This window comes from Pogona vitticeps, chromosome 1, assembly GCF_051106095.1.
Source record: "Pogona vitticeps strain Pit_001003342236 chromosome 1, PviZW2.1, whole genome shotgun sequence".
NCBI classification, from domain to species: Eukaryota; Metazoa; Chordata; class Lepidosauria; order Squamata; family Agamidae; genus Pogona; species Pogona vitticeps.
Window position 1 is genome coordinate 319,998,444 of NC_135783.1, and position 14,474 is coordinate 320,012,917.

The following is a 14,474-nucleotide window of genomic DNA, read 5'->3' on the forward strand; positions in this document are numbered from 1 at the left end:
GTGTCTCTACCTTGCAGGCTTGAACACAGGCTGCTTCTATGCACTCTCAACAATGCTGAACCGCATGGTGGTGATAAACTATCCAGTAAGTGACTCTCTGTTCAGCTAGTTTGTACTGAATTGACATTAAGAATACTGTCTCTTGCTGCATAATCAGTTATTGTTTAGTCATTAAGTCATATCTGACTCTTTGTGACTCCATGGACCAGAGTACGCCAGGCCCTCCTATCTTCCACTGCCTCCCGAAGTAATGTCAAATTCATGTTGGTAGCTTCGATGACACTGTACAACCATCTTGTCCTCTGTCGTCCCCTTCTCCTCTTGCCTTTGCACTTTCCCAACATCAGTGACATTTCCAGGAAGTCTTCTCTTCTCATGAGATGGCCAAAATAATGGAGCCTCAGCTTCAGGATCTGTCCTTCCACTGAGCACTCAGAGTTGATTTCCAATACCAGTGATATTTGCCTTTAATGAAACCTAAGACATAATTATTGATACAACAATAAAGTCTAGTTGCATCTGAAAGCCAGCAAGTATTATTTGGCATAAACATTTGCCAGCTGCAGCTCACCTGCATCTGGGGATTTTTTTTGCATTTCCTCTGAAAAGATTAACAATGTAATTGTTAATTTTGGGACCCCCTAGCCAAAATTTTATTGGCATAAATTTGCAATGGCAGAAGCTGATGATGTCATCCTTTGGCACTGATAAAAACATTTTAAATCAATTGAAAGCTTCCTCCCTCCCATCTTCAGATTCCAATGCTCCCCATGACTCTCAGGGAAGCCTTAGGATGGAGGGGGTGAGGGAGCCTTTAATAGCCAAAAATCACTGCTGCTGGTCCAGGTCCCTCCAGCTATGATTCATTACTATGAAAGGCTCCCCACCACCACAAGCCTAAGGTGCCCAAAAGGGATTCTCAGAGAGCCTCAGAGCCTGAAAGAGGTGGTTAGGAAACTTTCTATTGATTTAAATTAAATGGCACTGGATGATGACATTGTCAGATTCTACTAGCATAAATTTACTCAAGAGGATTTTGCTCACTGCATTTAATCTCTTTTCACTTACTCACCTTCAACCTTGTGTCTATACTATATACCGTATGCATTCCTGAAATTCTGGCTAGTGCTTTGTGCATTTGTCAAACTGGGCTATATATGTTATAACAGTTTTTTGGGTTTTTTTTTACTTGCCCGGGTAGCATAACAATCTTTGTCACTTTTGCTTCAGCCAACCAATAGAGGTACCATACCCTATTATGGAGATTTTTTACTAAGGTGAAACTCAACAAAAGGAGGCTTAAAACATGCTTGAGCTTCTTATTCTGTTAGTGAATATGTTTGTTTGTTTTTAATGCACAGTGGAAAATCAGAGAGGCATTTTTAATGGCACTATAGATTTCATCTTTTTGCATTTCAATCACATTTGAAGTGAGAAATTCTTTAAATTTCACATAGGAAAGCATGCCTTTACCATGCAGAGGCAGCCAGGCTTTAAAAGCATGGGGTACAGGCAAGACATAAAGCTATATTTAAGAAGAAGAAGACGAACATGAAGATGACGACGACAGCAAGCAGGCCACATGTGGCCCCTGCCTAGTTTGGGAAGTTTTGGATCAGTACTTGAACACTTATTGTTGCTGGAAATTTTATTTCATAGAATAAATGAGTTGGAAGGAGCCTATAAGACCATCAAGTCCAACCCCCCCTGCTCAATGTAGGAACCCAAATCAAAGCAGATCTGACAGATAATTGTCCAGTTTTCTCTTGAATGTCCCTAGTATTGGAGTGCTCACAATCTTCTGAGGTAATTGGTTCCATTACTGTACTGCTCTAACAGTTAAGAAGTTTTTCCTGATATTCAGCCAAAATCTGGCTTCCTGTAGCTTGAGCCCATTATTACATGTCCTGCACTCTGGGGTGATCGAGAACAGACCCTGCCCCTCCTCTGTATGACAATTTCTCAAGTATTTGGAAAGTGCCATCATATCTCCCCAAAGCTAAACATGTCCAGTTCTTTAAGTCTTTCTTCATAGAGCTTGGTATCCAGTCCCCTGGTCATCTTTGTTGCCCTCCTCTGAATGTGCTCCAGTTTGTTCGCATCCTTCTTCAAGTGTGGTGTCCACGGTACTCTGCTGGACAACCCAGTGCTCAAGCTTATCAAGATCTTTTTGAATTACGTTTCTGTCTTCCAAGATATTCTACTCAATTCTGTGTCATCAGAAAATTTGTTAAGTATTCCCTGCACTCCTTCATCCAAGGCATTAAGAAAAACTGAGTGTTGGGGGTACCCCACTTGTTACCTCCTCCCAGTTTGAGAAAGAGTCATTAAGCGCTCTTGGCGTACAATGCTGTAACCAACAGTGCCTCGGCTTGACAGTTATTCTATCCAGTCCACACCTAGTTAGCTCGCTAATCAGAATATCATGGGACACTTTGTTCGGTATTTACAGTTTTTAAAATAATCCTTCTTTCATTTTTGGTAAAGATGCGGCTCACACCTGGGTCCAGGGTGTGTGAGAAAAGTGGCCCGAGGGCCCATCCACGTATTTCACTCTTCTTCTGAGCTCTTAAGTGACACGTCTGGTTCTCTCTGATCTCCTGCTGTCCTCTCAACAAGGAGGAAAGCTAGTCTAATATTTTGATCCACCCACGAGTCATTCAGGGAGCACTTGAACCACTTCTGCCTCGGTATCATGCAGATATTCTTATCTACTGTATTGCAGTGGCTCTCGGTGTTGGCAGTTCTGTCTACATGGAGGCTTAGGGAGTCTGCTGCCTGTGTGCAGATTTAGTTTGAGACGTTTACTGAAAGATAATGAGAATTTTGCAATTATCTGCTCAACCCTTCAGCTTTTTATTTCCTGACTGCACTGCATACCTGTTTGTCGCTGCAGGGAGAAGAGCAGAATGCTGGCAGAATCGGGCTCACCATTGTAGTGGCAGGCATGGTCGGAGCGTTGATCACTGGCCTCTGGTTGGACAGAACCAAAACCTATAAGTAAGTCTCCCAGGCTATTAGCTTTTGGGGGGGGGCAGTGATCCCTTGGGGTAATTCTTGGCCATTTTTATATATTCAGGTGTTTTGTTTTTTAAAGAGGCAACAAAAATGTAATGGAACAAATCTCTCTCACTCATAATGCAACAAAGAATGAGTTATTTTAGCTAGTTATTTTTTTTAAAAAATAATAATGTTCGAAGCTCTGGTCAATACTGACAGTTCTGAATCCGTGTGTAGGCCTGGTATAGAATATTTTGCTAGGTCCCTATTTCCTCCTCCTCCTCCTTTTCTCCTGTGCTAGCGACCACCCATTAAGATGACTTCTTTTTTTAGCTACAGTATTTGTATTGCAGTATGCAGGGTTTTCAAAAAAGCTTCAGCTTGTATTCACCCATGTACAGTGGTGCCTCGCTAGACGATGATAATCCGTTCCACTGAAATAGCTGTTTAGCAAAATCATTGTCTAGCGAAAAGCATTTCCCCATTGGAATGCATTGAAACCTGTCTAGTGAAGATTAGCCATAGGAAAGCCGCTTTGCGAAACGCCGATCAGCTGTTTAAATCACTGTCTTGCAAAGCTTAGGTCCCGAAAACACCTGTTTTGCAAGCACGGAGGGAGCTGTCAAAATCGTCGTCTAGCGAAAATCGGTTTGCAAAGCATGGACCATTGTCCAGTGAAATTCCCCATAGGAATCACTATTTTGCGAATTGCTATAGCAATCGCAAAAAGTCAATGTCTAGCGGAAAAACTGTCATGCGGGGTAACTGTCTAGCGAAGCACCACTGTATTTATTCAACTTGTATTCACACCTGGTCGATCTTAACGTGAGGTGACTGCTAGAAAGCACAGTGAAGGCGGGGTGAAGATGAGATGAACTTCTTTCTGAGGCGTATCACAGGGAAGGACTTTTCAGGAGGGCCTGGCGTGCTCTGGTCCATGGGGTCACGAAGAGTCGGACACGACTTAACGACTAAACAACAACTTCATGTGTGGGACTTAGCCTGATTGTGTGGGGCCATGACAGCATATGCTGCCCTCTGCTGGTGGACAGCCAAATGACTCATACTGTCTGTCTCCAGTTCTAAATCGGGGCCTCTTATGTATTTCTACTAGTTGTGTCTGCACTGACACAGCAGCTTTGTTTTGGGCCGTTTCTAGTGGTGGCTGTCTGGTGATAGTTGGAGCAATGGAAAAGGAGACCCAAGGCAACAAAAGCAGCAGTGAGCTACTGGCAGCTGCCCAAAGAGGCTGCTTGTTGTCGCTGATCTGGATTGCTCAGAATTTTTCCAGGTTTTCAGTTTCCCCAAGGCCATATTCAGCATAAGGATTGGACTGTGCCTTTGGTTGGAGGGAGCTGAAGGTTCTTCAGTGAAAAAGGGAAGAAATACACCATAAAGTCACCAGTTTTACTGGGACGGATTATATTCATGCACAAGCAGACTCCAGGGGCAGAAAGGTGAAAGGAGGAGAAATCAGCAGCAAAATATAAACATAGATCTGTAAGGTTTGAATTCTTGTGTCATATGGCATTATTGCCTCTTAGAACAAAAAAGGGAAAGAAGGGATAAGGTGGGGTTCTTCTTTCTTGGTGTGTGTGTGTGTGTGTGTGTGTGTGTGTGTGTGTGTGTGTGTGTGAGAGAGAGAGAGAGAGAGAGAGAGAGAGAGAGAGAGAGAGAGAGAGAGAGAGAGAGAGAGAGAGAGAGAGAGAGAGAGAGAGAGAGAGAATATTGCTGAATCTGCCTGGGGACCAACGATTCTGATGAAAGTGTTTGAGTTCTGCTGAGCTTGCTTCTGCTCCTGTCTCTGGCTTGTTTTCCCGTGACTTGAGTGCGCAAAAGCCTTTAGTCCTTGCAGTAGAAGAAGTGAGAAAAGTGAGTCGGCTGCAAGAGCTGGGAGCAAAAGGGCGGCAAAGCTGCATATGGAAATAACAGGCGGATTCTTACAAGCCTTTCATGTGTTCTGTTGCAGGCAGCACACTCAGGCAGACAGCTTTTTATTTTCCTTTGCCGCTGGCAAAGTAAGGCTGCCTTTTCCAGCCTCTGCGGCTAAAGTAAATGGATTATGCCACAGCAGTGGAGCAAAGTGTCATCTTTTCCCCTGGGGGAGCCATATTCCAGTTCTACTGTTGCGTAAAGGTAGTGATCTTTCTGCCACCCACTTTCTTCAGAGGAGTTTTCGGCTGTCTAGACAAATGCATAGTGAAACATTTCAATGTGCTGCTGTTCTTTTATTCACATGCTTGCCTCACTTTAGCTGAGGAATTTTGGAATCAGACAGATTCTTCCACTTGGACAATGGATCAGCTTTGCATCAGATAGCTCCACTCAAGTAGCCTATTTCTGTTTCATAGGGACCGGGGCTTATCACATGTCCAGCTGCTTTAGTCTGTCAGTACTCAGGAAATGTTTGCTGCTGTGCCTCTACATTGAGGCATCTCTGGAGTTTGATGCCCCTCCACAGGTCTAGCCTTAGCTTTTGAACAACTTCCTGCGTAGCATCTTGTTGATCCTCCGATGGAAAGTTCAGGAATTATGACTGTTGTAAAAATAAAAATGTAAATATTCTTAGGCTGTCATATAAGATTTGTGTATCCTGCCCTCCCCGCTAATGGACTCTTAATTAAAATGTAATAAAATATGACTGGGGAGCAGGGCCAGATTAAGACCTTTGGAGGCCCTAAGCACTGAAAAAAATATGATGCCCCTATGAATACGGCACGTGGCAGATCACAGGGCTTGGAAAAAAATATGATGCACACATTATATGCATGAAAATATGATAATTAAATTGTATAGTGTAGCGAGCAGCCCTGCCCTCACCTGTCAGTCACAGCTGAACAGTGGAGTAGGAGCCAATGAGAGGACGGAAGGTGGAGCCAAGGGGGGAGGGGGCTGGATATAAAGGCTGGTGTATGGAGCCTGGGAGAGAGATTCTGGTAGTGAGAGACAGTGTGAAACTTAAGAGTGAACTAAGAGCAAGTTAGAGATCAGAACGCTGAATGGAACAGATAGTTGACAGAGCTTTAAAGTTAAAGTAGAAGTGATTCTAATACAAGTGATTAGCAACCTGTGATTTACCTACTGTATATTAATCAAATGTTAACTTCCCTGATCTAATAACTGAGTTAAGTTTCAAAAGTACACATGTCTCCTGGAGTGAATGGTATTGAGACAGCAATACCTGGTGGCAGCGAAGAAATAAGAAGGGCAAGAACCTCGTGAAGACCTGAGAAAATAGGGGCTTCAGGGGAGATTGCCACATATAGCACATGGCAAAAAATAACCATGGATTGTATGCAGAATCATACATATAATCAAATTATCAGCTTCCAGCTAGATCTTATGCTTTTACACTTTGATTAGTGCAGACAGATTTTAATCAGATTCTGTAAACTGAAAACCTCAAACAAGAGATTAAAAAATCCTTTTGCGACGCTTTTAACGGTGGCTGTTATTCCTTTGGCTTGCACATAGAGTGCAGAGGCCATAGGTTTAAAAGACCAGCAGGGGTTTTTTTTTGTCCATATCCCCACCCAACCTTCCAAAATACTGTACAGAAGTAAAAATAAAAACGAACACCAAGCGATGATGACAACAGTGACTGATCATTTCCCTAAAAACATAGGTTTTCTTGCTAGATGAGTCTTTATACTTTTTAGCTTTTACTGGTTCATTCTCATGGATGGATGGATGGATGGATGGATGGATGGATGGATGGATGGATGGATGGATGGATGGATGGATGGATGGATGGATGGATGGATGGATGGATGGATGGATGGATGGATGGATGTGGTTTGTTAAGGAGGGTGAACTATTTACAACATGGCTCATGGTAAATCCGGCACTGAAAATACCTCTGTGGTGCCCACTTCCATTGCTGATGGCCTAAGCATGTGCTTATTTTGCTTCATGGTTTATAAGGGGTTGCTGGGGAGTTGAAAGAGAAATGTTGACTATAGGGTAGGAGCACTGGCTTAATGCTATTATGCTTTTCTTTGTTATAGGCAGACAACGCTGTTGGTTTACATCATGTCATTTGTAGGCATGGTGATCTATACTTTTACTCTGAATCTAGGCTATCTATGGGTGGTTTTTGTGACCGCAGGTGTCCTGGGGTAAGTTTTCTTCCTACCTTGGCCCCATCATTTAGAATCAGTTTTTATAGTTGTTCTTCTGAGGCATTTTGTTGCTGCCTTTTACCAGAATTAAAGACCTCTCCCTTCTCTCCATGGGAAGTGGAGATGTCAATGAGCAAAGAATGTTTGGCCGTTGTGAGGTCTGCACACCAGCACACAGTGACCTTTCCTGCTTCTGCTGGCTGTGACCATCTTGTTGCTGGAGAGCAGGGATTTGTGAAATGCTGTGGGAATGAGGTGGGGCTGTGCATTTGAGACTCAGGAGAAAGCAGAGAATGGAAAGTTACTTCTTACCGTAATTAGTTGCAGTTAGAATTCGGAGCTCCCATATTAACTTTAAATCTTTACATTCTTGTTATTAAAAAATACCTAAAATACTTTACTTTAAAAATCAAAATGCTACAAATTGGTGGCCGATGCTGCAAAATACAGCTACGTAGTGAGACAATATGATTCATATAGACTTAAGTTTACAGATTTTATTAATTAATTAATTAATTAATTAATTAATTAATTAATTAATTAATTAATTAATTAATTAATTAATTAATTAATTAATTAATTAATTAATTAATTAATTAATTAATTAATTAAATTTATAGCCCGCTCATCTAGTCATATAGACTACTGAACTCTGGGCGGCTAACAACATATCATGTAACAATTTAACAATTTAAAATCATAACAATATATTACTAAGTAAACAATGATCCAAGATGGGAGAAAACAGACAATAACATTGAAAAGATACATTGAAAAGGGGGCAAAATTACAGTTCATCAAGTTGCAGTCATAATGAAATTTAAATATGCTTTAGTTAGAGCAAAAGGAATTACAGGTAGTTTTTTTGTAACTGGGTATTCATGAGTTCTGCGAGAAATGGGAACTGTAGTAGCTCTGTACATTTAAATGACCTGACCTTGATATTGTAGCTAATTATTTTGACATTTTGCATGGCAGTTTTTTCATGACAGGGTACCTGCCACTGGGCTTTGAACTTGCAGCAGAATTAACATATCCGGAATCTGAAGGGACATCATCTGGTCTCCTTAATGTATCTGCCCAGGTTAGTGCTTCTTCAACAACAATCACAGGTATATGTCTTCTCAGACACCAGATTAGTCTCTAGATGCTTTTTGATATTGTCAGTGATGGTATCCTTCTGGAGCAACTTTCAGGATTAGGGATCAGAGGCCTGGTTCATCACTGGTTCCAGTTCTTCCTTGACAGCTGCATCCAGAAAGTGCAGTGGCGGAAGATTGTATCATCTCCATGGATCCTATGCTATGGTGTCCCGTGGGTTTTAATCAGCATCTGTGTAAAGCCACTGGGAGACTCATTTGGAGATTTGTGGTGTGTTGTCATCAATATGATGACAACACATCGCTCTATTTTTTGTTTACAACATCTTCACTGGGTGCCATTCAGCTCCTGGACCGTTGTCTGTTCTCAGTAACCGACTGGATGAGGGCAAACAAGTTGAAATTGAATCCAAACAAGATGGAGAAGTTGTTGTTAGAGGCGGGTTGTCTCCTGCCAGATTAGGGGATTATTTGCAGTACCCAGTCTGGATGGGGTTACACTCCCCCCAAAAGCAAAGCTTTTCAAGCTTTTATTTTATTTACAGTGACAGGGCATGAGATCTACAGAAGGAGGTATGATATAACTGAAACAGCAACAAGAGAGGCAAGGAACGATTTAGGGCATTTGAGCAAAGGTATTAGCATTTATTTGTTCAACTCCTTTGTAACAGTTTTAAATGTTTTGTATTAGATTTTTGGAATAATTTTCACCATCAGCCAAGGACAAATAATTGATCACTTTGGGACTGAAGCAGGAAACATCTTCCTCTGTGTATTCTTGTTCATCGGCACTATTATAACTGGTAACTACACTTCTCAACATACTCCAATCTCTCTTTATTCTTCCTTTGGTGTAGGAACTTCGTTTAAGTTAGGGTGCAAAGTTTAATCCCATGAGAGAGACGGGGGAAGTTTTTATTATTAAAAATATCCCCCTGCTGGTGGCGCCATCATCCTTCCACTGGCAAAATGTACACAAGAGGATTTCAGTCTGTATATGTAAAGGTAAAGGTTCCCCTTGACAAGTTTTGTCCAGTCGTGTTCAACTCTAGGGGGCAGTGCTCATCCCCGTTTCCAAGCCATAGAGCCAGCGTTTGTCCGAAGACAATCTTCCGTGGTCACATGGCCAGTGTGACTTAGACACGGAACGCTGTTTACCTTCCCACCGAGGTGGTCCCTATTTATCTACTCACATTTGCATGCTTTCGAACCGCTAGGTTGGCAGGAGCTGGGACAAGCGACGGGCGCTCACTCCGTTGTGTGGATTTGATCTTACGACTGCTTGGTCTTCTGACCCTGTAGCACAGGCTTCTGCAGTTTAGCCTGCAGCGCCACCACATCCCTTTCATACTGTATATAGTTTAATGCAAATATCTAAAGAAATAGCAGATGATAAACACTACCATGTTTCCCCGAAAATAAGACAGGATCTTATATTAATTTTTGCTCCAAAAAACACATTGGGGCTTGTTTTCAGGGGATGTTTTATATTTTCATGTACGACCATCTACAGTACATTTATTCAAATACAGTCATGTCATCTTCTGGTTGCTGCACAAGGGTGAAGGGCGGGGTTTCACTTAACTGGGGCTTATTTTTGGGATAGGGCTTACCATATTTTTCCATTTTAAGATGACCCAGTGTATAAGACGACCCCCCTTTTCTGACCCCAAATTAGAAAATTTGATCCTTGCTTTTCCCTTCCTTTTGCTAAGACATGGAGTTTAGCGAAAGGAATGGAAGAGCAGGGATCAAAGGGCTTAATTATTCTTAATTATTTAAAGGAAAAAGTGTTTTATACACAGAAAAATACGGTATATTACATGCATCCTGAAAAATCATACTAGGGCTTATTTTCAGGTTAGGTCTTATTTTTGGGAAAACAGGGTATCTGTAAATGTTTTCTTTTTTCCTTTCTCATCTAAGAAGGAATGCCTCTTCTAGGATGAAGAAGCAGTCTTGTGTTGTAGCAAGCACGCAAAACTGTTGTAGGGGGAATTTTCAGGTTGAGTTCTGGATAGCTGTCTGGGAAACCTCTCGTGGGACTAATTACCAGCAGTGGGCATGGCTGTCCCTCTATCCTTCACAAGGTTCACACAGACATATGAGTGTACATACACATTTTTAAACTAGACACAGTTGTATATTTTCTTTTGTGCTGCTGGTTTTAATATATTTTTGTGCTTTTAACCTGGAAACTGCTTTCAGAATCGAAAGACATTTTCTAAAATAAATTCTAAAGCATCATCTTTCTGCTACCATTCCTTACTTCCCTTGGCCTTTCTGAGTCATAAGCATTGCACCAGATGTTGTCTGATGCCGTGTGACAGCTGCTTATCGTCTGCGCAGCAGTTTCTTGATTCTGATTTTAATTCCCACTTTTCCTTAGGTTTCATCAAGCCTGATCTTCGGAGACAGCGGGCCAATTTGGATAATGAACAGATTGTGAGTACACAATATATTTTTTGTGTTGGGAGCTTACAAACATAAGCCCCACCTGTGAGCTGTGATCATAACTGTTGCGCTGAACCGTTGTGCCAGCCTGGGGAAGTTTGGCTGTTGTCTCAGCTGTGCCAGGTACGAGTTATTAACAGTTGAGTGCTGCTGCTAGATTCAGCTCCAGGAGTCAGTAGACCTACGTAGGCACAGCTGTAGGGGGCAGGACCTATTGGCTGTCCAAAAGATCTGGAGGACAAAAGACTCCTTTTACTTGGTTGAGACAGGTGACAATCTGTTGTCAGTAGACTAAACTATGAACAAGTGAGTGTTGTTGTTTTGGCTGCAGGCACCATCGTACATACCCTCAGCTTTGTTGCAGACTGTGGCATGGATCAGAGAGACATGGAGAGGGCAATGGTTGGGATGGCCTTGCCTTTCAGGAGGAACAGGGCTGATATAAGCTTAATATTTATTACACATAGAAACCAAGCCAAAAGTTCTAGTCAAAGATAAAACTGATTTTTATCTTTGCCAACTTTGTTCATGGTGTTGCTCAATTTTTGTCTGTATTTGATATTGGCAGTTGATCTTTAACTGTATTTTATAGCTCATCTTCAGTAGTTCTCACTGCTTAAGGATGTGTATGCAGCTGCAGTTAGTAAAAAAAAAATTCATGCATACTCACATGGCTGCTTGAATGGGACACCAAGCAAGCAATAATTTTAAATCATGGGGGCAAACTTCATTTTGGATCCAGATTTTAGTTGCAAAATCTGAATTCTGAAAATTGAAATTTCTGATTTCAATTTTTTAAAAGAAATATCATTCTAACTTTTACCTTCAACCTGCCTGCTTATTTCTTTAATTTTCTTCATGTTTCCAGGAAGGAGGCCATTCATGTCACCTACATTCAACATGAAGGGCCAGTTGGTTGAAATATGTATACAGTATCAAAGATTCCCATAACTTAGAAGTGGGAAATCTGTGACCCTCCAGGTATTGCTGAAAAATAATTCCCAGCATCTGCCACTGTTGGTCGGATGGTCTTAGACTGATAAAGGGAGTCCAGATATATCTTGGAGAGATGATAAAAAGCATTTTCCATATTGTGAGGCTCTTCTCTGTAAAGCCAAAGACACAGAAAAATGGGTGAAGGGTGTGAAAATGGCCCAATACTGTTATCAGGAAGGGGGAAGTCCCAACAGCAGGACAGATGGGAGAAGCACCTGCTTTGCTTAGTGAAATCCTAAGCACTGGTAGTAACTGTGCTTATTTCTGTTCTGCAGTCATCATCTAGAGTTCAGTAGAATAGAAGAAGCATTGCCTGGCCCTCAGAACTAGGTTCATGTAGTCTAGAGTGATATTCTCATACTGCCAGATCTGATGAATATTATGATATTGATGCATCATTATCATAAATAATGACCTCACTTGGAAGAGAAGTGAGATTATGATTCAGAAACATGAGTAGGTGTGATAAGCCACTAGCAAGAGTGAAAAAATGTATGTCTGGAATTGTTTTTGTCTTTTTTCATGGATTTTGTACTCTCCAATTGAAATTACTTTCCCCTCCCCAAGAAATATTAACTTGCGAACATTTAGTATAGAGTAGAAGCCCATATCTGTGGGGTGCCGGTTCCAAGGCCCCCTGCAGAGGCCGAAAAATATGAATTACATCAAATGCTACTGGATAGAAAATGCTGATAGGGACATGGTGGCGCTGCGGGCTAAACCGCAGAAGCCTGTGCTGCAGGGTCAGAAGACCAGCAGTTGTAAGATCGAATCCACGTGACGGAGTGAGCTCCCGTCACTTTGGCCCAGCTCCCGCCAACCTAGTGGTTTGAAAGCATGCAAAATGCGAGTAGATAAATAGGGACCACCTCGGTGGGAAGGTAACAGCGTTCTGTGTCTAAGTCGCACTGGCCATGTGACCACGGAAGATTGTCTTTGGACAAAACGCTGGCTCTATGGCTTGGAAACGGGGATGAGCACTGCTCCCTAGAGTTGAACACGACTGGACAAAAAATTGTCAAGGGGAACCTTTACCTTTACCTAGAAAATGCTGTATATATAGCATGGTTTCTGGTTCCCTCTAGTGGCTAGTTTTGTTAACTTCATAATTAGAAATATATACTATATTTTGGGGATTTTTCTTTTAATATTTTAAAATATTTTCAGACAGACCATGGATAAGTGACTCAGCGGATGCTGATCCAACAGATAAGGGGTGTGATGAAGTGTATTTTTCTAATTAGAGATGGGTTATGTAGTCATGTCTTAACCATAGACGAATCCATTTTGAGTCTGACACAGGCTAAGTTCTGGAAAATTACTAGTAGTTATTTTCAGCTTTTCTTATCGCCGCAGCTGGAGAGGAAAACACGGCAGAGTCAAAATATCTCTAACCTGAATGATAAACAATTCTTTGGTGTTGGTGGGAAAGTAGGGCGTACCCTATGCTAATTCTTGCCTTCATGATTGGTTGAATATGTCAGGAGGGGGCAGGTTGGAGAAATTTACAAGAGGTTGGAAAAAGTAACTTGAGAGAGAAGAGAGTTTTGGGATTCTGAAAACATGGCGTCGCATTTCTTTGATCCAAGCGAAGGAACCTAATTCAACAATATGGACTGCGTAAGAATATCGTTTGCTTATCTTAGTTTATAGTTTAGTTTTTGCTTTGTTTAATAGTTAATTTTTATAGAAGGTGCTGAACCATTATGCTGTTGCTTAGAAATGAAACTGTAGAGAAATGTTTTCTTTGTTCACTTAAATAAACTTATGTTGTTTAATAATTGGCCTTTCTAGTCCTTTGAACAGAACAGTTTCCTTATAGATAATTAATTTGGCTTACGTTACCAAAATTGAGTCATTAAACAGTAAAGATACGGTATTAGGTGATTCCTTTTAATAAAATCGAAACAGATTTTAAGTGCAGGCTGCCAAGAGTTCATGTCCCAGGAACTGTGTTGACTCAAGCAGTTTAATTTCGAATGGGAGTGAATGGGGCCTGGATTTTCCTGTTTCGTGGTTTTTGATCTCATTTATGGGACCAATAACTCACATGGTGGCAGCGGTGGGATGATCCACGGGCCTGATTTGCAACCTGAGTTCAGTAGTGTTACACCCGGGCTTTCTCTTTACACACAGTTTGCTTTGGATTTATCCAGATGCTGTGGTGAATTGAAGCTGAGGGTCAGGCACGGACTGCTTTCAGTTTGAAACAAGGCAGCAACACAGCGTGGGTTGTCCTGCTAACTGGTTAAATATTTTTCTTTTTTCTCTGCTCTATTTCTTTTCAACTGAAGCCCTGGCTGAAAAGGGTCAGTTGTGGGGGCGGATTCTGTTAAAGGACTAGGTGTAAATTTCTAAAGTAAGCTTTTTCGTTGCTAGGCACAGCTAAGGCGCGGCACCTTATCAGGGTTTTCAGGGCAGTTTTATGGCTGGCGGTAATTTATTGCCGAAACAGTGGGAGGTTTACAGCTTAGCGGCTGCAAGCAGTCAGCATGGCTCAGCATGTTACTGAGAGGAGAACTGGCCGGAGGAAAACATCCAGCGAATTGAGGTTGTTGATGGAGGAATCGGAGGGGGAGCAATCAATTGTGGAAGATTCGGTTGAAGAAGACCAATTGGATTTACAAATGGCTGGGTACCCCCAGGAGTTTGACCCATTGCCTATTCCAAGCCGGAGAGATTCCAGAGGGCGAGCGGAGGAGCAACATCCCCGACCTACAGAGGAAGCCGTTGGTGAGAATCCGTCTGGTGCGGGGGGGCGAAATCCACCCACACCGATGCCCGCGACTGAGGAACTGACCCA

At 41.9% G+C, this 14,474-nt stretch overlaps 1 protein-coding gene across 11 annotated transcripts in view; it reads left to right on the forward strand.

Moving 5' to 3' along the window:
• The window catches only part of LOC110079107 (basic leucine zipper transcriptional factor ATF-like), a 107,713-nt gene that overhangs the window by 79,862 nt on the left and 13,377 nt on the right, over positions 1–14,474 (forward strand). For 7 of the 11 annotated variants that reach the window (XM_020793914.3, XM_078392921.1, XM_020793906.3 and 4 more), the window contains 6 exons: positions 18–85; positions 2,897–3,000; positions 7,008–7,118; positions 8,100–8,205; positions 8,913–9,024; positions 10,611–10,666. In XM_020793914.3, the coding sequence (XP_020649573.2) occupies positions 18–85; positions 2,897–3,000; positions 7,008–7,118; positions 8,100–8,205; positions 8,913–9,024; positions 10,611–10,666 (557 nt within the window). The remainder of the gene's footprint in view (positions 1–17; positions 86–2,896; positions 3,001–7,007; positions 7,119–8,099; positions 8,206–8,912; positions 9,025–10,610; positions 10,667–14,474) is intronic. The other 4 variants (XR_002300562.3, XR_002300563.3, XM_072986446.2 and 1 more) reach the window with 1 other exon arrangement.